The sequence below is a fragment of the Gorilla gorilla genome, chromosome X (genome assembly GCF_029281585.2).
Source record: "Gorilla gorilla gorilla isolate KB3781 chromosome X, NHGRI_mGorGor1-v2.1_pri, whole genome shotgun sequence".
In the NCBI taxonomy this organism is placed as follows: Eukaryota; Metazoa; Chordata; class Mammalia; order Primates; family Hominidae; genus Gorilla; species Gorilla gorilla.
The window spans coordinates 142,773,210-142,797,911 of NC_073247.2; the positions used below are offsets into that span (position 1 = coordinate 142,773,210).

Consider the following 24,702-nt stretch of genomic DNA (forward strand, 5'->3'; position numbering starts at 1 on the left):
CCTTCTCCAATAAGCTTCTCTTACTTTCTTGGGAGGAACCCCTCCCTGGTTGTGGTTGGGGCTACAGAGAAAGAGTAAAGAGGGAACCATAGGGTGTGGACAAGCTACTCAGATACTCATGGCTTGTGGGAAGGAAGGGCTTGATCGGTCAGGATCTGCCCTTAGCTTTAATCTCATAGTGCCCATGCCCACCAATTCTACTTGCTTATTCTCTCCTTCACTGGTTCACCTGCACTCACCTGCAGAGACTGGGCCCAGGCATGGCCCCTGGCCCCAAGCATGCCTACCTCTCTCTGAGCTGACTCGTTTAAGTCCCACTGCTCATGCCTTCTGTGTTCACGGCAAAAGTTTTCAGTCAGGGATGACAATGAAGAGACAAGGCAGCCCTTGGGGCAGGGCTACCCATCAGCCCTAGACGAAAACAAGATCCAGCAGCAAAGCATATTCCTGTTGGCTGATGGCTTGGCATTGGCTGAGAGTCCAGAGAGCCTTCAGTTGGTCTGAACCAATGAAAAGGAGCCAATCTCTCTGGCCATTAAAGAGATATTTCCACCTATGATTGGCCCCAGGATACCTCACCTCAGGGTTCTCCTATTGGCCTGGAATAGCATGCTGGCAGCTAGGGCACCCTGTGGTGAGCAGGCACCTACGTAGGCATGCAGTAAAGCACAGCCTGCTGCTGGGCACTCAGGGGACAGGCAGATAGAGTAGGAGGTATCAAGATCCTCTCTCTGCTTAACTGGTGACATCTTGGGGTCCACCAACTTCTCCTTTTTGTGCCTTTCCCCTCTGGCTGGGCCTGCTTGCTCTCCTGGTCCCATTCCCCAAAGGACTTCGATTCCCAGGTATGGTGGTGACTGGCAACACAGGGTAAGATGTAGCTTTTTCTTAGGGTTATTTGCATTGTTGTAGGGGATCCTGAAATCTGAAAAGTGGTGGTGGTCCAAAGAAATTGTAGGTTCATAGAATTTTGGTGCCAAAAGGGAACTTTGAAATAGTTCCCATTTTACAGATGAGGAAGAAAACTGAGATGGACTCCAAGAAGTAATAGAATTTAGTCAAAATCATATAGCTAGTTAGTGGCAAGTCTCCTGACCATAGGCAAGGGCATTTCTGATGCATCCCAAATGAATCTTAAACTGTAGTATTTCATGTACATTTCTACTGTTTTTCAAACCACTGGCTTTCTGTCCTAATGAAACTCCTAGTCTCACTGGGGAGATCTTCAGATCACAAATTAATGGCTTAATTAACATTTACAACAAGTTTTTGGCTGTGTCTTCAGTGTATGAAGAAGGGGGCTTGTGACATGGGCTTTCTCTCTGTTTACCCTCTTCTTGTACCAACCCACAGTAGTCAGTTGACTGTGACCAGGGCTCTGGAGTCATGTAATCTGCTATCTAGCTAGGAAGTTGTCCAACTGGTGACTCTGTGATGTTTGAGCCATCACTGTGCAAGATGCAGCAAAGAAGCAAGTCAGTTACTAAATGCAAAAAGGTCTGAGTCTAAGCTACTGCCATATTAATACCAGTGCTTCATTTTTCATGCATTTAGCCTCCAAATCCCCTTTAAGTTAGAGACCTGGGTTTATTTGTTCATATATTAGGTGGGACCCTGAACAGTCCTGAAATCCTGGCCCTGGGTAGCTCTGTATTATCAACAACAATGATTAGCATAAAGGGTTTGGGATTACTCAATCCGGCTTTCCCCCATTGTGTCTGTTTTCTTCATGCTTCTACCTTTCTCATTCCCCTTTTCCTTATCCTTTAAAGGCCAATTTAAGTCCTGCCTTCTCCAGGAGCCTCCCCTTACTAGTGCTGCCCACATCAGTCTTTCCCTCTTTTGGATTCTTACTGTCCTTCCAGCCTATCCCTCAAAGTGACATTTCATTATATTCCATTTGTATTTATCACTATTGGTTCCATATATATCAACCTCATCTTCTCAACAAGAGTATAAGTTCCATAAGGGCAGGGTACACATTTTATCCTTGCTAAGTGTGCCCCACAATGTCTGATGGATGTTCAAATTAGACTAGAATGATAGCTTTTGTGGTGACATGGGAAATGCTCACAAATACTTAAGTGTCTAACTCAAAATACAAAAGTCTATGATCACAATTTTGTAAAGACATGGAAAATAAAAGCAAGCAAGCAGAAAGGTAATACACGCAAATGTGTGAGAGGTGGGTGGGATGATAGGTGAGTCTAAATATTTATATAGTTACCTGACTTTTCAAAGTTTCAACAAGGAGCATGTATTACTCTTATGAGAAAAAAACAAAGATTATTTAAAAGAGAATCATAGATTTATGAGCTCTGGAAAGCAGAGCAGAAACAGATGAAAGAGCTCACGTAAGTCCTGTCTTATTGTTTTAAGATTGAAAAGCCTGGGGCAGAGCTATGGGAGATGCCTAGCTGGTAACTCAGTTTCCATCTTCTAGGAGCAAACAACCCAGTTTCCTGAAGCTCTAAGGCTGAGCCTCCTAACCTCTCCTCAAATCCACCTTCCCCTGAGCTTCTCCTCTAGGCATCGGTCCTGGAACTGCGTGGTTTTCTCCTGATGAGGTCTCCCATGATTCTTTGGTGTCTCCTGGGTTGGGAAGCCTGAAGGTTTGGCTTTGACTCTGTTCTAGTCCCTTGCTAGCCTCTCCTGGAACTCACTGCTTTGCCTCTGAAGCATCCCAGGACGATAAGCTATATAGTATCCACACTCCCAGGTGGTTGGAAGTAAAAAAACACCTAGCTGTACCCTTTCCTAGAAATATATACTTACTGCACTCTGAGTACTTGCTGGGAAGGGTGATCTCGAACTAATTCCACTCAATACCTTTGCAAAGCCTTGCTGAGAGCAATACTATTTAAGGAGGGCCACCTGAAATTGGTGCTTGAAGCCCATCCATTCCTTTCCAACTGGACCCAACAGACTAGCCCCAGGTACCTGCCATGCCCATAACTTTCCCTTCTAGTTAGGCCTACCTCACTCATAGCCAGGAAAAAGGGCTGGATGGATGTTTTATGCAGAAGAGTGGCCCAGGGATCGCCACTTAACCCCAGGCAGGCCATCCATGATCTGGTAGCAGACCTATGTGGTGGATTTTTCTATTAGTGTTCCTCTTGCCAGCGGTGGAATCTGATGTGCCCACAATTGGTTAAAGTGATGAAGACTCTTGTTAAATGCACATTTGTCACTTGGGATGATAAACACATGTAATTCATTGTGTACATCTATGTTTCCATCCTCCCATCCATCCACCAAACAAGCATTGGGCTCCTATTTCTTATTTTCACTTCCCAAACCACAAAGCTCTGAAAAACAAAAACGTTCTCATAAGTTTGACGTTAAAACTCATTTTAACTTATATTATAATAGTCTTTCTTTATCCCACTTAGTGTGAATATTCATATATTTCATGACAAAAAATATTAATGTATTTGATAATGGGGAGCTATACTGCAACCTGCTAGAGGTGTTATGTGATATTGGCAAATACACATGATTACCTTGATAAAATTCCCCAAATTCTGAATTTCAAAACATCTGGCCCTAAGGATTTGAGATAAGGCACTTTAACCCTTTAAGATCTAGGGATGGGGAGGTGGTAGATACCCTACCTGAGTTGGTCAGGAACAGAAGAAACCACTCAGTGAAGGGAGTAGGCATTCAAGTCTTTAGAGAGAGAGGGCTTGCTCAGGTTCAAGCCAAGGAAATCCAGTTGGGTCACTCAGCCATTAGTCCAAAAGGAAGGAACAGGGCTGCAAACAGAAGACGGAATAAAGACTCAGGAGAAAGATGGAACTGAAATGGAACAAGAATAGTTTGAGAATGGGGAAATGAGAGGGAACTAGAAAGTAGCAGGAACAAGGTGTCTCTGACTCCAGTCAACTGGCTGGTGGCTGTTAGGTACCAACTGGGGTCAGGTTAGCTTTAAATTTGGAAGATTGTGACAGGCAGATACTGAGAGAAATGAGACACAAACTCTGGTCCTCTCTTTGCCAAAAGTCTAGAATCTGCAGGGTCCTGAGAGAATCGATAGGAATTGGAGTTGCATTAGTCTGAAACAAACATTTAGCTTTGACTTTTTTCAATCTCTGCATTTTTAAAGCTTTATTTTTTAAATTGTGAAATATACCACACATAAAGAAAAGTGCATAAATCATAAATGCACAACTTGTTCAATGAAACACCCATATTAATCGTTACCTGGTTAAAAATAGAATATTATCAGCACTCCAATGCCCAACTTGTGTCCTTTCCCTAATCATAACTCCTTTCTCCCCTACTAAAAGGTAACAACTTTTCTGACTTTTCCAAAAATCACTTCCTTGCTTTTATTTAGACTTGTACACCTTAGCATGCATCACTAAACATTATAGCTTTGCCAGTTACTGACTTTTATGTAATAATTCAGTATGTACGCTTTTGTTTCTGGCTTCTTTCATTCAATATTATGTTTGTGAGATTAATCCATGTTGTTGCATAAAACTGATATTGTTCCTTCTCATTGCTGTATAATATTCCCTTTTGTGAATATGCCACAACTGAGTTAACCATTCTACTGCAGATGGGCATTTTCAGTTTGGGACTGTTTGACTAACACTATTATGGTTATTTTTGTTTGACTTTTGGTGCACATGTGCCTGCATTTCTGTTAGTAGTGGAATCACTGAGTCGTAAGCACATGTTCCATTTGCTAGATGCTGCCAGTTTTTCAAAGTTTGTATCAATTTGCACTCTTCCATTGCACCAAATCATTATTAACAGTAAGTATTGTCAGAGTTTTACATTTTAATCACTCTGGTGGGTGTGCAGTGGTATCTCATTGTGGTTTGATTTGCAATTCTCTGGTGACTAATGAGGTTGAGCATCTTTTCATATGTTCATTGGCCTTTTGGATATACTCTTTTGTACAATTCCCATTTAAGTCTTTTGTCCATTTTATCCTACTAGATTGTCCTTTTCATATTCATTTCTAGGAGTTCTTTATACACTCTAGATGCAAGCTTTCTGTTATATGTGGTACAAATAAATTTTCCAACACTGTGGCTTCCCATTTAATGCTTTTTGAGGCTCATTTTCTTCCTCTAATTTCCATCAACCTTCCCAGGCTCAAATGTCCCCCATTTTGCTAAGGTTCTAACAAGCTCACCTGGGCCCTGAGGGATAGCTCAGTAAGGCTGCAGGGCTGTTCTCTCCACCTTCCCTTCCTTCTTCCCTCCCACTTATCTGCCCTGTCTCTCTCTCCCTTCCCTCAAACTTTGCCCGTTCTTGGGGGGCTGCTTATTATTCATAGGATGGATAGAAACAACCTTCTTTTAGCCATGGTGCCAAAACTGTCAGATTTGCCACGTGCTATTAATACGTCAGAAAACCTTCACTCTGGAAAGCACTTGGAGATTATGTAGTTCTAATGATGAGGAATCAAAAGCTCAGAGAAATTAAGTGGCTTGTCCATCATACTGCAAGTTAGTGGCCAACTTAGGACTAGAACTCAGGTCTCTTGCATGCATGCCCCAGCTTTTTCCACTCCATTATGCTAAGAAAGACCAGAGCACACAGCTGCACATTGATGGGGGCATTTTTTTCTTCTTCTGAAAATAAGTGCTGTCTGTGTCTGTGTAACAACGCAATCGGTAGAGACTATGGCTCATGTCTGTCTGGACCCAGGTTGAGAGATCACATCACCTCTGCTACTTTCCCATCTCCTGGCTGTCAAAGCCTGAAGGACAACAAATGGCTTGAGTAATGAGATGAGTTAAGATAGTGTCTCCCACGCTGAGTTATGTGCCAGTTCAGGACTACAGGATTCTGCCACAATCCATTTACACAAGAAATTAAATTGAAGATCGCAATGTAATATTCATATATTAAATCCTGGCGGACAATCAAAGTAATTAAGGCCAAATGTTCTGAATCATCCTGTGGCATCATGAACATTCTATTGCTGGGTTTTTAGAAGGACTTATTTCTACAACCAATTATCTTGGAAATCATTAAACCTCCTTTGGAATGTGAGTAATTTGAAAGCCACCATGATACCCAGTGCTACTCAAACCACTTTGCCCCCATAAAAGAATAACTCTGCTACATAGGAGTGCTGGGTGGGTAAGGAAAATCTGATTTTCAAGAAGCTAAGTTTAGGGGATAGGAACCAGTCTCCAACCACCCCCCCTCCCTGCATTGTGTTTTTCAAAAGGAGTGGCTATATTTCATCCTAAATTGAAGCAGTTAACTGATGCAGGCTACCAGGCTAATCCCAGCTACAGACTGATCTGCTTGCAGTGTAGTTCTGTGGTTCTCACAAATACATTCTACTGATTAAAACAAAACAAAACAGAGTCTGGAGAAAGAGGATGGCTCCGTCTAGCCCCACAATGATGAATAGGGTCGACCTTCAGACCTTCCCCACCACTCCCCACCATAGGCCACTCGTCTCTTAAAGCTTCTCCACATACCCTCATCTCTTAGTCCCTGTTCTTCTCAGCTTCCCTTTGTCCACACCTCTGTTACGCCACTCATCATAAAGTCCTCGAGTTATTTGTTGGCTCCCCTTCTGGAGCATAAGCCCTTCAAGGGCAGGGGCTATGCTCTAATCTTTCCAGTGTTCCCACTCGTGGCCCAGTGCATGCATCAGAGAAGGTGCTTTGTGTATGGTTGGTGCATGTATGAAAGTCTAGATATATAAAAGACAAATGATCAAGAGAACTCACAAACATACACGAATGTATCTCTGTTTGGGAATGACAGGCTTAGTGTCATGGCAGCACCAAAGAGAGGAACCAATCTTCCTTTCTCTTCCAGTAAATGTTTTAATTCTCTCCAAAATACAATGCTCTCAAACCATCACCAACAAATAAAACTCTATAATGGAGAATGTGTAACTAAAAGATAAACAAAAAGTATTAAATTAACTTGTACTTTTTCAGAGTTGTACTTAGGAAACAATCAAGTTATTTTACCTGAACTAATTATACGACTTCTTTGCATCTTGAATACTGTATACAAAAAAAGGTCTCTGATTCATCAGTTTTGCCAGAGGGAATAATTAAAAGTGTGCATATACAGTAATATTCCTACCAAATTATTTCTTCTCATAAATATTTATCCATAGCCTAAGTTTGTTGATGCTGACCGGCATCAATATTTCTTGACTTTGGTTCACATACTGCCCCCTTGACTGTACCACAATTCTGATTGACAAATGAGATTCTTGGGAGATATTGGACTGTATCTTGTTCATGTCTATATTCTTAGTTCTAGCACAGAGCTTGGCACAGAGCATGCACTCTCTGTAGAATGAACGAATGAATGAAATACTAAGTGAGGCAGCAGCCTTCAGGGATGATTTGCATCAAAGTGAAGTTGTACAAAGCAAGCCCCATTCACTGCTATTCTCTTTGTGACCCGTTGGCTACAGCATCCCTGAGCTTTTAGGGCAACCTGATCCACCCACCCCATCAGCATGCCCATTTCAAAGGCAGTCGTGCTACCCCTCCATGTGCCCAGCACGAGCCAGAGGGGTTGGTGCAGTCTGTGTGCCAGCCCAAGCCAGGTGGACACAGCAACAACCACCTGTGGCTTTCCTGGGTGGGCATCTTGAGCCCACATGTTTCACGTCATCATGCACCTACCAGTCAGTGCTGGAAACTGCACCAAGAAATATTGATACTGCACAAAATCAATAAACTGGGGCCATGGCTAAATACTTATTGGGGCAGACAGTGACGCCATGTTTGCTCAGAAAATTCAATCAAGTTCTGTGCAATTACTGCGGGTTTAGATTTGAACAAATTAGCTCTTAGTCATAGAATTTCAGAATGTCAGAGCTGGAAGGACCCTTAGAATTCATCTGGCTCTGTGTAACCCCGAGGTTTTCAAACTTCGCTTTCGCAAGAAAAGCTTTTTAACCAAGGAAATCTTATGACGTTCCTCTTATTCAAGTAGGGGTGCGGATCCTGATGCATAGCCTCCCCTTCTCAACTGCTTCAAACTGCAGAGGTGAAAAGGAAAGTCCAGTAAAGTTAAGGAGGATCATGGCGTACTAGGGGCAAAAAGTTCCAGTCTTGGAGTAAGTGTCAAGACAGACTGCAACTCTGTCTTAGCCAAGGGCCTGATATTCAGCCATTTACACTCATGCCTGAAGGGGTCTTTTGGATATGATCATTTAAACTGATGAGAGACGTGTGTTCCTAGGAGGGGAGACACAGTAACTAACAGACCCTAGCAGGAGTGAGTTTATTTAAATGAAACACACTGCTACCAACCTTCGCAAAGCCTAAAGGAAAATCCCAAGGGCAGGACACCCAGAATGGTAAATGCCCATTATTAGAGTATTTCACAAAGGCAAAGAGAAGAGAGGAGGAATGGAGCTAGGCCAAACCTCCTCCTCCCATCCTGGCGGATATCTGCTTGTGTACCTGTCTATTCACGTGTCCATCTTTTAAGGTGCCTTTGTGTCATCTTCTGCAGTGGTATATCTAGTTCCTTGTCAGTTTGTGCCTGAGGCCCATTCTTGTGTTCAGGTTGGCTCTCTCTACTGTGAGTCTGTCGCTGCCTACATCTCAAGTCTTTCAGCTCCTCTGTGTCCAGATGTACTATTTTTCATGTGCATATTTGCCTCAGAATGTGTGTCTGTGTCTGACTGATTTTACCCCACAAGAATGGCTAACAGTGAAAGTGGGAGTGAGGGAGGAAAAAACTGTTTCTGGTCCTCCTAAAGACTTCAATCTCCTCTTCTATGTTTCTTAACTTTTTTCACCTATTTTTTTCCCAGTATTCATATCTCCCTCATCCCTTTTTCTTTCACTGTGTTCCTTTATCTCTGGTTGTTCTATTTTTCTGTTTCTCTGTATACTTTTCTTTTCTATTTTATTTGTTTCTTCCCCTTTCTCTTCCCCTATTTGTTTTCTGTCTAGATTTGTCTTTCCCCATATATTTCCCTTTTTCTTATTTTTTTCTTTCTCTATATACCTTTCCCATTTTTGGGGATTCTTTCTGAGTCTGCTTTTTTCTTTCTTTCTTTCTTTGCTTTTTTTTTTTTTTTTGACAGTGTTTCACTTTGTCACCCAGGCTGGAGCACAGTGGCATGATCATAGCTTGCTGCAGCCTTGACCTCTTGGGCTCAAGCAATCCTCTTGCCTCACCCTCCTGAGTAGCTAGAACTATAGGTGCATGCCAACATGCCTTGCTAATTAAAAAAAAAATTATGTTGACAGGGTCTTGCTATGTTGCCCAGGCTGGTCTTTAATTCATGGGCTCAAGTGATCTGCCCACCTCTGCCTTCCAAAGTGCTGTGATTACAGGCGTGAGCCACCGCACCCAGCTAGTTCTTTCTCTTTCTTCTTTTCCTCTTAGCTCCTATTTCTGGGTTTCTCTTTTAACTGTATTCCTCTTCCTCCATGTGTCTCTTTTCTGTGATCCTTTATTTATTTTATTCATTTTCTTTTCCTGTCTTTTTTATCCCTTTCTCCATGTCTTGTTTTTCTATTTCTCTTTCTCTTGCCCATTCTTCTCATCTCTCTGTCAGTAGCTCCTTGTGTATGAATCTGTCAGCCTCTTTTCTGCTTTGTTCTCCCCAAAGATGCTTCAAGCATCAGGAGGAGGAAGGAGTTACCCTTTTCTGCCCTGGGCTGGACTGTGGGTGGGTGGGGTTCATTATCTGTCTTTTCACTCAAGGATGGGTGGGGTCGTTTGCTGCTCCCTGGAACCTAACCAACACATCCTTGTTCCCCGCCCCCAAGACCCCATCTGCAGAGTCACACTGCGACTCCAGCTGCTGTGCTGCTTGCATTCCCTGCACGTCCCATGCAGAGTGATGAGCCCCCAGGTGCAGTGGGAGAATTCATCAGCCACCTGACAGGGCTAACAATTTACTCCTGAGAAATAATCCATATCCAGATAATGGATCACCCCTGACTCCCTGAGACCATTTGTCTTGGCACTTAAATGGCACCAGAATCCAGGGGCAGAGCCAGGCACTCTATCCCAGGTTCATTGGTAGATGAATAGGCTGGAATAATAATGTTAAGGATTATGATAAGGAACACTTTGCATTTGCATGGTGCTTTTTTAAAACTCTATAGATTTGGAAGAGATTAACCTTCCTTGGCTCATATCTTTTGCATCTCACACACTGTGGACCCTGCTTGCAGATTCAGAAAAAGGGGAATTTTAGTGACTCACCCAGACTCATCTAGCCTGTTACTGGCAGAAATTGGAGGAAAACTATCTCCTGACTTCCTGAGACTCTTTCCTCTGAATGCTACACGGCCTTCCAATCTCTGGGTCCCACTGTTTGTGTCCAAGAAATGGAAGCTGATACTAAGAGACAGTATACTGGAGGGGTTCATAGATCTGGCTTTGAATCCTGGCTCTGCATTAGCTAGGCTAATGCAGGCTGCTTACTCACTTAGAAATTCTACTTTAAAGATCCTCCTCTTTAAAGTGGGGATCCAAATAAACCTTCCTCGTAGGACTATTATGAGAATGAAGAGAAATTATGCATGCAAAGTGCTTATTATAGTGCCTTCCTTATAGTAAAAGCTCCATGAATGTTAGCTGTGATTATTACTACTGCCTGTCTCTTTGCAGGATGCTAAGTGAACTCATACAAATGCATGAGAAAATTGGTCTAGAGGAGGGGAAGAGATAATTGGTGGCTTCCACATAAGTGTCCCTGAGGCCATTGATGGGGGAAGGGATGAGGAAGAGTGAATTCTGATTGCGGGAGGAACTACGGATTCTGCTTGGGGTGGGAGGTCCCACCAGCTCTGGGAACAGGCAAAGAGAAGGAAGGAGATTGGAGATCTGTGTTCAGGCTCCAAACGTATTTCATTGCTCAGCAGGATCAATTGTTGGCCTTCAGTCCCAGCCAGCTAAGGTTCCCGTTCTCAGGGTCTCAGCTGTTTCTGTTTCCCTGGGGTGGTTCTCTTTCCCAAAAACTGGACAGAGGAATATTTCTTTGGGGGAATATTGAAGCCCAAAATGTTTTGTGGAAGGCCAGCACAAACGAAAAAAAATGAATTCTTGTGCAGGAGCCTTTTGCGTAAACAGGAGTTCACTGTACGAATGTAAAAATATTATTAATATTCCCAATAATAACAGTAATGATCAATCTTTAAAGCTTGTTCTATGAAGTGTCACTGCCAGAGGTTGACACATCATCTCAGATGGTGCGAAACATCCCCAGGGTCCATCTGCATGCAGAATCACAGCCCACATTCTTCTCCCCATTTACGGAGACCTCACCCTCCCAGAGTCACACACATAATTTAGCCTTCGGTGAAATGATTCTGACGCTATAGAGGCTCCCTGGAGAATGGATGCTGTGCGGAGGCGGGCAGTGTGGGCTCCTGACTTCAAGCTGCAGGAAGGCGAGGAATTGATACATCTCCTAAGCTCCAAGGGCTCAACTCCTTTGGAGATCAGAAGGGCTTTGTCAAAGCCTGATGGTTTATTAATAATTCTCTCAACTGAAGAGAGCCCCATGCTTATCAATTGACAAGTATTTAGTGAGGACCCTCTGTAGGGGAGCTAAAGAGGTTTGGCAGAGCTGACAATGTGGTTGAGGAGACAGACCACAGACATAGAAAGATTATTGACAATAAAAGCAGTCCCTTCAACAAAGAGTTGCTAGCAGCTGAAGCATCTCAGCTGGAAAAAAATGTAGAGTCAGGAGACTTGACCTCACAATCTCTCTGAGACTTGGTTTCCCTATCCTCTTAGAAAGGCAGTCTGGTATCACTGAAAGAATATTCACTTTGGAGTCAGACCAACCTGATTTAAAATTTCAATCACCTCACAAACTAACTAGGGGTCATTGAACCAGTTACTTAACTCCTATGAGGCACAATTACCTTATGTATAAATTGAGATATAATAATAGCCCCCACCTCATAGTGTTGTGGTGAGAATTAGATGAAAGCACACATGTAAAATGCTAAACATAATGCCTGGCACATGGTAAACATTTAATAATCTGTTCTTCTTATTATAATATGCAGGGAGAAAGGCAGAGAATGTTTGGAAATAGAAGGGCTTTATTTTCCTCTTCAGCTTTTTATACGCATGACATTAAATTTCATACAAATGCAAACCAAAAAATACTCATATGTAAACAATAATTATAACATCACTGTATGATACCTTTTATATGCCTCCCCTGTATTGCTCACTAAATTTTGTATGATCAAATTTACAGAACGATGAAATAGCAGAGGAGGCAAATTATATGCTCCTTGTGATCTTGAATTCCTTTCTGAGCTTCAGTTTTCCCATCTGTATAATGTGGCTAAGAACACCTACTTCACAGTGCTGTTGTGAAAATTAAATTAAAATATGTATTAAGCACTTAGCACAGAATAGGCAGAAAACAAACATTAGCTCCCTCCTCTTCTCTCATCTATAAAAATGAGAATAAGAAAAAATCATCCTCACAGGGTTATGATGAGGATGAAGACAGGCAAATATACAGGAAATACTTGTAAACTGTAAAATCCCCCATAATAGTCTTTACAGAACATTTGAAATGTACCAGGCATTGTGCAATTAACAAACGTTAATCAATTAGGTAAACATTACTTAAGTGTCTACTATATGGAGGACACTATTTTAGGTATTGTGAGCCATCCAGAGAGATAAGGGCCATCAGAGTAGATGAGCCCCTCCACATAAGAATAGAGCATTGAGGACAGGACCTGAGCAATGCTCCCATTTAGGGTACCAAACGAGAATGCAGAGCCAGAAGGAGAAATCAGAGGTAAGAACACCAGTATAGCAGTGTCCGCAGAGCCAAGGGAAGAGTGAGTTTCAATAAATAGAGACTTACAATGTAGCATTCTGCAGAGAATGAAAATCAAAATAGGACAGAGATGTGTCCCCTTGGAGCAGGCCTCCAAAAAAAACATTCATAACTGCTTTGAGAGGGTCTGTGTGTGTCTGCACGTGCATGCACGCACGTGCATGTATGGAGGGGGTAGGAGCCATCTTGCCGTGGATGGCAGGTATGTTTGGGGAAACGTAAGGTGAGCATACCTAGAATACTCTTTCAAGGTGTTAAGGACTAAGGCTGAGAAAGGAAGGATGGATGATAGCTAGAAGGGGACGCAGGGTTGAGGGAAGACTGTTTCCATATAGGAGCGTTTCAATGTTTTTGTGGGCTACAGGGAAGAAGAAGCCCACAGGGAAAGAAAAGATGAATTAAGTAGATGACAGAGAGGATTACTGAACAGACAGAAGAAGAATTCTGAGAGATGAGACCTGGGAGGTTTGGCTGAGAGCAGAGGAGTTTTCAATTAATAAGGAGAAAGAGATCATGGGGTAGCAAATGGCTGTCAAGTAGCCAAGAGGGCTGAGAGTTGACAAGGAGCCATTGCATCTAGAATTAGGAAGGCCTCAAGAGTGGAAGTGGAGTGGGAAGAGGTAAAATAGTGAGTTGATGGTAGACACTACACATTTGAGAAGTTTTGCAGACCCAGGAGCAGGTAGAACAAGGCTAAGGGAGAGATTATGCTTTACGGGGAGGTTTGAGATGTGTGTAGGAAGGAAGGAGTTAGCGGAAGAGAAGAGGCTGAAGGTAGAAGAAGGTCAGAGGTTTCTTGGTGGCTGAGGTGGCAGCAGCAGAAGGGGCCGAGCTTCAGAACACTAGTGAGGAGAACCCCAGAGAGGATCCCTTTTTTCCTTTGAGGTGGGAGGAAAGGACAAAAAAGCCAGAGGAGCCGACATTCTGCACTTGGTCCTTGAACCCGGCCTTGGGCACTAATATCACCACTGTTGACCCCATAACTTTCAGGGCATCTCATGATCACTGAGTAGATTTGAGGGACTGTCTCTGAGGACAGCAAGGTGTGTGATTTGGAGAATATACTGGTGGCTCTTTCCCTAGGGAGATGGCAGAGATCTGTAGCCCCAGTCCCAGGATACCAGGCCCCAGAGCCTGGCCCAGTGAGGAGGGCCTACAGTCCATGACCTATACCCATGTTACACAATCTCTTCCTTCCCTGTCACTGAAATTGCCACCCCAGAGCCAATCTTAAAAATGAAGTCAGGGTCCACAGTCACTCAGAGACTTAAATGTTCCTGTTATTTGCTAAGGCACTAGGGGCCCAGAGTCCTGTGATCTGACCAGAAATTTCCTTATTAGGGGCAAAAGGAAGGGCTTTCTGAATATAACCTGGTCTTCACCTCTTCAACATGTGTGCACAGCCTGCCAAATGCGTCAAATGGCCGTCCTGCCACTTGACCCAGCCTCAGCTACAGCCCCTCTTCTCCAGCATGGCTGCTCTCTGGTCCTAGGCAGATGCATCTCTGATGGCACCTTCCTGCCTTACCGCTTAGTTTTCAATCTCATAACTCTCCTGGGATCTGGGGGGTGGGACAGCAGGACGGTTATAAGCCCTGGGTGCTTGAAAGCAGGAGAGGGTTTGGGGCCACAGAAGTCAGGAGAGGGGGTCCTTGGGTGGGGGCCAGACCCAAAGTAGCTCAGAAGATAAAGTCAGTTCTTGGTATCTTTTGTCCCAGGGTCAATTTTGGTGTTCACATACCAATCTTATGGCTCCTGGGATGGAGGAATACAGGGAGGGAAGGGCAAACAGCCCCTTAGTTAGGGAAACCTAGGGCTCTGGAGCTAGCCTTGCATCTTTGTTTAAGGCGTGGGTTGTCCCAGGATTGAGTTATAATGGAGAAAGACCTATTTGCATTGACAAATGGCACTTAATGAAGGAAATGATTAAAAGCGAGGGAAGCTACAGGCTCAGAAATGTCAGCGGTTGTTGTACAAGAGAATTCCTTTATTGCACTTTCCTCTCCCCCTTCTCCCTCGTCCTTTTTCTTCCCTCCTGCTATTGCTCATCTTCCTTCTTCTCCTCTGCCCTCCTCCTGCTTGCTCCATCCACCTCCACCCACAGCAACTGATGTGATTTCTCATGATCTACAGTCAAATGCCATTAATCCTGACAGACTCACGAGGGTCCAGCTAAGCTGTCCCATGAACCAATCCTGTGAGAAGACAGACCAGGGGACGCAACCGGCAGGCAGCCCCCCCACCCCGCCCCCTCACGAGTAATGGCAGATAAACCAATAAACCAGAGTGGCTGCCCCTAAAATAATCAATAAATCACTTGGGGTCCAAGAGAGGTGGAAAGCTCCCCAGCAAACAGTGCTCCAGTGCTCAGGATATTTTCCATGACCTTCTCTGCCTTGAATGTCCATGGCACGCTAGCCGTGTGGGCCAGGACTGACTCTGCTCTCAAGGTGCCGCTCCCAGATTCCGCCTGGCCCTCTCAGTTTCAGAGGGAGGTAATTCATTCCAGTGGGATGTGACAGGTGCCATCTTCAGGCGCCTGGCTCTGCTCCCAGCAGCAGGGACTGTCGCTGACTGCAAATCCCCCAAGTGCCACGCTGGTCTGAAGAAAGCAAGCCCTGGGGTGGGCAGATGACCTTTCAAGAACCCAGGAAGCCAAAGTGGGATAGCAGCGTGATGTAATGGACCGAGCCCTGGACTAGGATGCTGGACACCTGGCTTTTAGTCCCTTTTCAGCCACTAACTTGCTAGGCGATGTTGGGTAAGTCACTTTCCCTTTCTGGATCTCAGTGTCCCCTTCCCACCAGCTCCCGTGATGTGAAGAGGTTGGACTAGATTATCTCTAATGGCACTTTCAACCCTGATAAGCAAGTTTTGAAATTAAAGAAAAAATTATTTTTGGAAAATTGCCAGCTCTAATTAGAATTTGTTTAAGGACTCCTCTCAGGCTCTAATTTAAGCTGCTTTACCGTCAAATCCTTCGCCCTAAACTCCCATGCAGTACAGGCAGCCACTTACCAGCACCCAAGCTCCATCTAAGACATCACAACCACTCACAGGTGTAGCCTTCCCCTCCTGCAGAGCTAGTTCTGTGTTTGGGGCTGGGTCATCCTGATAGGGTCCTGAGGTAGAGCCCCATGAGATGCATGCACCACTAATACTCAGATTTTAGAGTAGACCAGTGGGGTGGCTGCCTGGGAGGAGATTCTCCTTAACTTATACTTGTGTGTGTGTGTGTGTGTGTGTGTGTGTGTATACATAATAGCACAATAAATTATCTCTGTCTATATATATATAGATAAAGAGAGAGAGAAAGAGAGTCATATATATATATACTTGAAAATATGTTGCAGATATCATGACATTTCACTCCTAAGTACTTCAGAATGCATCTCATAAGAATAAAATGTTCTTAGCTAGGGAGTTTCTCAGGCTTTATAGGGGCTTTGGAATTCTCAGCAAGGTGAAAGTCTCCAGTTTTTGGAGTCCAAGGGAGGGGTCAAGAGACATATAAGATCTAAAGACCAGATTTTAGGCTGGATATGGGTAGTGTGAGAGGGAGCCATGCACAAAAGAAGGAAGCACAAAAGTGCTTCAAGAACAGGTTCCAAACAAACAAAAAAGGCAGTGACTTTAGGCAAGTCACTCCCCTTCCTCAAACTTTAATTTCTTCCTCTATAAAATGAGGGTTGTGCTAATCTCTGTCCTGCCAACCTCCCAAAGCTGTATGCAATTCAGATTGAAAATACATATGAGAGTACGTTGGGAGCTGCTACACTTAAATATATAAAGGCAAGTGCTTTGCAGAGATGAACTTCAGAGGTAGTAAAGCCCATGAGTCCATGGTAACACATAGAAGTGGACAGTCCCCCTGCTGAGCCCCTAAACTCTTGTTATTGGAAGCCACAGAATTTTCTTCTAGAATGGAAATGTCAGTGGCTTGCATGTCTTGTAGTTTTTCAAAGGCATAAGCACACACCTGAATTTTTTCTAGTTCTTTTTTCAGATAACTCCATTTTCTTATTGATTATGGCACAAAACTGAAAGAAAACATCCCCGTGCTTTTTGTTCTTTCTGACATTTTTTTCCTGTGTCACCCTTTGTTCCCACTATTCTCCCTACCCCACCCTGTTGAGACTTCTGGAGTTGGAAAATTCTTTCATCCTGCCTACCCCTAGCTCAAAGAGCAAAATGCTTTACAAAATTAAGTGAGCATTTGGGATTTTTAACTTGATTTTATCTTTTCATTCAACCAGAGGGGTATGTGTGTGGGAGATGCGCTTGTCAACTAAAAGCAATTTCTCTGCCTCCTTGGGGACTGAAGCGTAATCGTTGCTCTGTCTTTCTGGTGTCAGGATGAAACTTGCATTTCCTGAGTGGTGTCAGCACACTGACAGACAGCTCCTGGGATCTAGCAAGGAGTACCGGAAGAGAATGGGCAGGGGGTGAGAGATGTGGAGGCTGGTCTCAGCTCATCTCTTCTCCCCTGGGTGACTTTGGGATAGTCACTTACTTTGCCTCACTTTTCTAAATCTAAGAAAATGGGAATAATTCTCTCCCATATCTACCTCACAAAGATGGTGCCAGGACTTTGTCAGGTTTCAGTGATATGAAAATTTAGAATTAATAGAGCTATGGGAAAAAAGTGCTATGGAAGGAGTGTACCCCTAGAAATGCTGTTAAGTAGCTAGAAAGGAACTTCAAGATTTCTCTATATAAACCCATTTGAGAAATGAGGAAACTGAGGCCCTTCTGAGGTTCAAAGTGGTCCCCCAAAGCACCCATGATTTCACTGACATGTTTACCATTTGCCCAGCTAAGCCTTTCACAAATAGAAAACTAGGGAGACAGGGTCTTGAGGTCCTGGGGCTTGGAGTCCCCTTTAGAGAACAAATATGATCCCTGTGTGCTCTGTGTGGACCTTCTGATAGGGCTTCTCAAAAGGAGTTGCTGGGGGGCAGGGTGCTAATCTGCCAGTTCCCTTCATGGACCCAGAAATAAGTACTTTGTTATCTCATTCCTGAAAATGCAGAGACCTTCCTAACAATCTGTAGAGCAGAGGTGTCCATTTTTTTTGGCTTCCCTGGGCCACTTTGGGAGAATTGTTGGGCCATACATAAAATACACTAACACTAATGATAGCTGATAAGGTAAAACAAATGGCAAAAGAATCTTAGGTTTTAAGAAAGTTTACAAATTTGTGTTGGGCCGCATCCAAAGCTGTCCTGGGTTGCATGTGGCCCACGGGCCATGGGTTGGACAAGCCTGCTGTAAAGGGAGGTGGGTGGCAGGACTGAGATTCCCACTTCATAGAGGAGGAGCCTGAGGCTCATGTTGGGAAGCAGACACACATTCACCCAGCCAGTCAGCCAGTAAGTCCAGCCTCACTCTTGGCATTTTAACTGCCCTTTCCATTGTGCTCTCTTGCCTGATGCAAGGAACCCAACAAGTAGAATGTTCAAATGAAATAACCTGACTGGGAAGTGCTATGTAGACATATACACAAGGATTCTTAGAAAATCCAAATGAATGACTTGTATGGAGTATGCTCATTTTGAATACACCTAGGCCCTATGAGGAGTCAAGTTTCAAGGTTTAGTCAATTTTCCATGCTACATATTTCCCCATGCACCCAAAAGAAGCAGAGTGGGGTTAAAATGACCAGTTTCCCCATTTGGTTGCCCCAGTGTTTCTTGTGGCTAGGGTGCCGCAGTGTTCCCTGTAGCTAGGGTGCAAGGGGAGGGTTTGCAGGGAAAGACTTCTTTCTTCTATATTAGAGTTTCTCTAACTTTAGCGGGCATAAAACCACCATGGAGGGCCTGTTAAAAATACTATTTTCCAGTCCCCATGCCCAGAAATTCTTGTTTAGTAGGACTGGAGTGGGAGCAGGGAATCTGCATTGTTATATGACATTCCAAGTGATTCTGATGCATCTGGTCCAATAGATTGTACTTTGGGAAACACTGATCAACAATAAGGTTTAAGGGCCTTTAATTCCTAGAGTCCCATTTAATTAGCAATTATATGCCCGGGTGTCAAGCACTTTTGGGCTTCAGGGAAAAAGTTAAGAAGGTCTGAAGCCTATCTTCTAAAAGTCAACAAGCCCCAGATTCACTTTATCATTCTGGCTAAAGACCTCTGGGAAGACAATGACCCAAACTAGGAGCAGGATGCTTGGCTCTTAATTGGAATTACAATAGAAGACACTTAAGAAGCAGTAAACTGTCGTGCCGTAGGTCTTGGACTGTCAGAGTGAGGACAAGGATGTCCTATGTGTCCCTTGTGAGCACATACCATGGGATGAGGGATTACAGGTCCAGGCTAGCAGGCTCCTGGCTGCTCGATGGGGGCACTAAGGACTCCTACATCCTCAGAAAGGAGGAGTCATAACTTGTTATGTGCCCCTGCACAGGAGGGGAATTCTGTGTTTTACTCACAGGCCAACTTTCTCAGCCTTTTCTGGGTCACCAAAGCCAGCCCAGGTGCCCTGTGCCACTGGCACAACCCCAACCTAAAGGCCCTCGTCATTCTCCTATCTAGCCTAGTCCTTTATTCAGCAGAGACGAAGTTGTAGATTTTTTTCTAAGTAGGATTTTCTAACTCCAGAAAATAATATGTTTATTAAAGAAAAATTGGAGAATACTAAGATATGAAAATAATAAAACAGTTAAAAATTGCCCATAATTGCATTACCTAAATACAATCACGACTCAGATTCTGGTGTGTTTCCTTTTAGCCTTTTTTTTTTTTCTGTATATAGGCTTATTATTTATTTGCGCTGTGTGTATTACAATGTGCGCACATTTTGCATCCTGCCTTTTTTTCATTTAAAAATATCATACGCGTATTTTCAGATTATCATATAAGCTTCTAAATTATACACTTAAAAATAATTGCATAATAATTCATTGAGTGAATCAACATTATTTGCATAGCTCAATATCTGGCACCTAGAGGACATTTGAAAAATATTTGTTGTATGAATTAATGGATTGATGGATGAATGCATTTCCCTATTATGTCTATTATGTCCTTCTACCCCAGGAAATTTAGTTAAGGATAAAGATTTTCAAAGGGAATGTAACACTAAGTAATTAAGTGGCAGAGTAGGCAGGTCAAAGAAAAAGGACAGGGCAGAACTGCTAACTTAGTTACTAAATCAATTTTTTAAAGAATTCTGACCTCTGTATTTCCTCTTCTCTTTTTTCCCAAAAGAGTAGATGTTTTGGTCCTCCTGGAGCTTTTTCATAGCTATTAATATCCCCATTTTACAGGTGAGGAAACTAAGCTTCAGAGAGATTAAATAACCCTCCCAAGATTACATGGCTAGAACATAGCAGAATTGAGCTTCCAATCTAGGTTTGTGAGTTTCTGTAGCTTTATTCCTTTATTACATTATACCTCTTGAGAAAAAGGCAACAAAGAAGGACGGCTGTCATGGGTTTGTACCTCATGTAGAGCTGCCCTAGAAGCAGAGCAATTTCAGTTTCCGAGGACTCTGGGATTGGACCAAGCAAGCAGATTTTGTGCCATGAGGGAGCCCAAAAAAAGCTCATTCAGTTGGAAAAAAAAGGAACCCATTGAGGCCATTTCAAAAGCTGGTGCTGGATAAGCTCATGGGAAGAGGTAAGGCTGAGATTTCAATATCCAGGGCCTGAAACTGGACATTTCTGGATGTTAGGCTTGTTTGGCTTGGATGACTAAGTATTCGTAAAGAAGAAATCGGTAAAAGAGCAGGTCTGGTGAGTGTTTGTTGTCTGTGATTGCTTTTAGAAAACAGAGAAAATCAAAATGATTTAGAAGTTGGTACAAAGGCAGAGAGGTACCATGTTTCCCAGAAAGGAAGGAAAACGAGTGGAGGGCCTTTAAACTCTGAAGATAGCTCTGCTTTGCTAAGAATTGTACAGCAAAGTACAGGCAATTTTTCCATTTTATGCACCCCTTTTGCCACATTAATGCTAATATCAGTGGTTAGCAAAGCAAATATAATAACTGCTCTCCCCAGTGGACCCCGTGATTGAGGCTTCCACTCCTCTGGCCTGCAATCGAACTGTTGGAAGGAGATTTTCCATATTTCTTTCTACCTCCTCACTAGCATTTTGATCAACAGAGCCCCATTCTCCCAGTGGAGAAAAACAAGGCACAGAGTCACGTCTGTGGAGCTACCACTGGCGAATTGGGAGAGAAATTAATTTGGGCCCCTGGGCTTGAAGTAAAAAGGAAATTTCGTTTAGAAGCCCTTCCTGCCTAATGTGGTCCATCTCTGGTGGCTGCTTCTACCCCAGGATTTGGGGGGCAGGGCTGTTTTTACCACCACCAGAGGCCCCAAACACTGAACCCATTATGGCACGTGCTTCCATATGTATTTAAAACGTAAAAATACAAAGCCATAAAAGAAGTGTAAGAAAATCCAACACAGTACCACCCTCCATTGAAATATCAAATATCAAATTCTTTCTAAAAATAAATGTGGGTCCCCCTCCCATATCAGTGCCCTGAGCAAAAGCATTGGCAGTGGAATCTGTAAGTCGGCAGCAACTGGGGGGCACCCCACGTTTATACATACTTGACACTGGGTTCTTTTATCTCAGTTGATGATCAACCCCCTCAGTACAAAGGTTCCCAGGCAGGAGAGCATCTCCCTCTTCGCTGCGGAATTCCCAGGAGAAGGGAAGTAAGATTACTCTCAGATATGGGACTTCTTGGGGGAGGCGGCAAAATCGTTTTTCCTGCTCACATTCTTGGCCCTCTAGAACGGACTAGTGATTTAAATCAGACTTGGAGCTACTCGGGGCTGAGGTGATGCCTGCCCTAAGAGAGGGGTTAAGGGTGGGGGTGGGAGAGTCCCCAAGGGCTGAGACAGCATCTCCCCTTTAGATTCAGGGATCCTGGGGAACACACTGCTTCCCGCTTAGACTAGGCCTCTTGAGGGCTGAGATAACGCTCCGCTAAATCGTGGAGTTTTCTAGAGCCTGGGATACTGTCTCGCCCTCAGATCTGAGGCTCCCTGGGACAGGTGCGCTACCTCGCCTTCAAATTCCAGCCTTTGGGGACAGGCCTGCTTTTATGTGCCCGATCAAGGGCTCCTGGGGTGGGGCTGGGGGACAAGGACCTTCCCTCCCTCTCAGATTTGGGGCTCACCAGGGCTGAGATGGCGTCTCCCCTCAGACTCTGGGCTCCCTGGGGTAGGGGCAGGGTCCCGCCCTCAGAATCAGCTTCCCAGGACAGGAGCTGTGTGTCTCTGCCTCCCTTCGCGTGGGGCAAGGGGCTGCGGGACCAGCGGCCTCTCTTCTGGCAGGAGGGGGGGTTCCCCGGAGGCCCTGCCCCCTTCGTGACATGCTCGAGGTGTCCGGTGACCGAGACACTCTTAGCTGGGTGCAGGGTGCGGCTCAGGGCGTGGTCACCGGGGGCTACTTAGGGCCGCCGGTGCGGGGGACGACGCAAAGGTTAACTGCGAGCTGCCGGGCACTCAGCGCGGGTCATGGCGTGGATACTGGACTGCCTTTTCGCCTCGGCCTTTGAGCCCCGCCCCCGCCGTGGTGAGTGGGGCCCACCGAGTCGGGGGGCTGGGGTGCTCGGCCGGGGGCGGCCGGCGGCTGCAGCCCCCTCTGGGCGCCCTGGGGCTTGGCTGGTCGCCCCCTTGCCTCCCTTCCTGCTGGCTTTTAGCTAATTGTTCCTGGCTCAAGGGACTGCCCCGTCGAGGCCCCGCATAAATCACCAGCTTTGCCGGGAACCGCGAGCAATCGCGCTAATGGCTCAGCGGTACGCGGGACGAGCGCGTGGGCGGAGTCGCTGGCTCAGCCGCCGGCAGGGACAGCCAGAGCCTTGGGGCCAGACGCGCAGGAGCGGCGTCCCGCAACTCAAGGACCCTCAAGGCCCAAGGATGAATGTCCCTGACAGGGCAAGCCAGGCCCCAGGAACCCTGAAGGAGGCGGGGATTCATTTTGCCTTGAAGTTCGTCCCCTTGTCTCAATCTCAAACACAGAATATCAGCAATGGACCCCCTAGAGTCGTCGAATTTAACCCCTTCATTTAAGAGATGATGACACTGAAGATGGGAAAAGCCTGCCCAAGGTTACCCAACAGGTTGGCAGCATACCTGGGTCAGCTTAGGCTCTGCCAGCTGCCCACTGCCCCAGACTGCCCAGTAGTGGACCCCTGGGGTCTTTAGTCGGGTTCTTTCCTTGGGTACTTGAGATCAATGCTTGGTTTCCCTATTTCTGTGCAATTGAGGACACAAGTGTGCAAAGATCACAGCACCGGCATATGTGGGTCACATTTCACCCCTTTTCGGGAACTGCTTCTACAAAGTACATTTTGACAACTGATTATATTTTCATCCTTAAAGTTTCAGGAGACTGATATTTTCTTTTTGACATACCCCAGGACCCCCACCCACACTGTCCTTCACTCCCCCTTGATAATAAGCCCCACCCCCTTCAGGCTGCCACCTGCCCCCACAGCCACCTGTTTTTCCATAGTCTCCACCTCCAAAATCTATATTGGTGAGAGTGCGTCATTGGGCACCAGCCATAGACCAAACCTGGGGTTGTCTCCTCTTTCCTCTGTCCCCTCACAGGCGGGGGAGGGGAAGCAGGGAAAGGAGGGGCCTCAGCAACTTAATTCAGCAGAGACCTGTTTTTAGTTCTTGCCAGCCCCAACACCCTGCTGAGAACCATCCCAGGAGTTTGACCTCCTGCTGAAAGGCTACAGCTTGCTTAGCCAGTTCAAGTACAGCCTCAGGCCAGCAACAAGATCTCTGAGAAGGAAAAAGATCTGCATACACACAGAGTTTAATTTTTTCTTTTGCATATTTTTAAGGTTTATATGATCCTGGTGAATCAAAAATATAAGGGAGTTTTATAAGATGTCTTTTAAGGCCTTACTGCTCTAACAGCATACCCTGAAAAAGGGGGTGGGGGAAACATTTCACGGTTGCTTGGACTAGAAGGTTGTCACGTGACTCCAATGAGATCAAGGACATGAAGGCTCCTTTATGAGTAACCACATAGGAGGGAGTCCATATTACACCAGGAAGCCCATTCCCATCTAAAAACAGCAATGTCTATTAGAATTAGAAGGCTTTTCTTTAGACTGAACCCAAATCTATGTCCTGGGAGCTTCCACCTTCTGGCACTGGCATTGACTTCCATGGTCCTCCTTCCTAGGAAACAGTGTCAGCTCTCCCCATTGTCCCATCCCCTACTCACCCTGTTCTTACCTAGGCCAAACTTCCCCAGTTTCTTCATCTGTTTAACATGTGACATAGCTTCAAGGCCCCTACCCATGTCTAGTTGCTTTTCTTTGAACATGCTCCAAGTTATAAATGTCCAATGACCGGGCCAAAAGAGGCTTTCCAGCTGTGCCCCTATAAATATAGTCCTGGAAAGCTGACTTTCCCTCTTTTAGAAGCCTACACCACACCCAAGGTACACACATACGTAGTCATAAACACACCCATAACATACACATTACCACACCTATGCATGCCCATTTGCAAAGCCATGAACACACACACACATGCTTCACATGCACCACATACTTTCCACACACAACACAATATACTCACGTCACCTGTGTATGCACCACTCACAAATCCCATGCACAGCCACACAGTTCACACAAAGACTTTATTCACATTGAATTACTTTCAACGAAAGCTACTCTTTTTCCTTAAGTAAACCCAAGTTCTTTTTGGAGTCTCCATTCTGTATTTGGTGTTTGAACTCAAGTGTAAGACCTTATATTCGCTGCTGCATTTCTAGTCTGGTGGGACCTGTTCCCCAACATACCCCTGCAGCACACCACTGCCTACATCAGCTCTATTACTCAAACAACAGCAGCTGATATATGTGAAGCTCTTCCCAAATGCTGGGCCCTTAGGCTCAATTCCTTACATGTAT

General features: G+C 44.7%; 1 protein-coding gene and 1 long non-coding RNA gene across 3 annotated transcripts in view; one reads left to right on the forward strand and one right to left on the reverse strand.

Annotated features, from left to right (window-relative positions):
• Nucleotides 1–22,040, reverse strand: part of LOC109024687 (uncharacterized) — a 41,618-nt gene extending 19,578 nt beyond the window's left edge. Inside the window, exons 1-2 of the long non-coding RNA XR_002004175.1 lie at nucleotides 21,941–22,040; nucleotides 3,615–3,755 (exon numbers count right to left, since the gene is read on the reverse strand). This is a non-coding gene — a long non-coding RNA (uncharacterized lncRNA). The remainder of the gene's footprint in view (nucleotides 1–3,614; nucleotides 3,756–21,940) is intronic.
• A 122-nt stretch (nucleotides 22,041–22,162) lies between these two features.
• ARHGAP36 (Rho GTPase activating protein 36) overlaps nucleotides 22,163–24,702 on the forward strand; it is a 31,579-nt gene continuing 29,039 nt past the window's right edge. The window contains exon 1 of one of the 2 annotated variants that reach the window (XM_004064861.5): nucleotides 22,163–22,338. In XM_004064861.5, the coding sequence (XP_004064909.1) occupies nucleotides 22,281–22,338 (58 nt within the window). In that variant the 5' untranslated portion in view covers nucleotides 22,163–22,280. The remainder of the gene's footprint in view (nucleotides 22,339–24,702) is intronic. The other variant, XM_055376273.2, reaches the window with a different exon arrangement.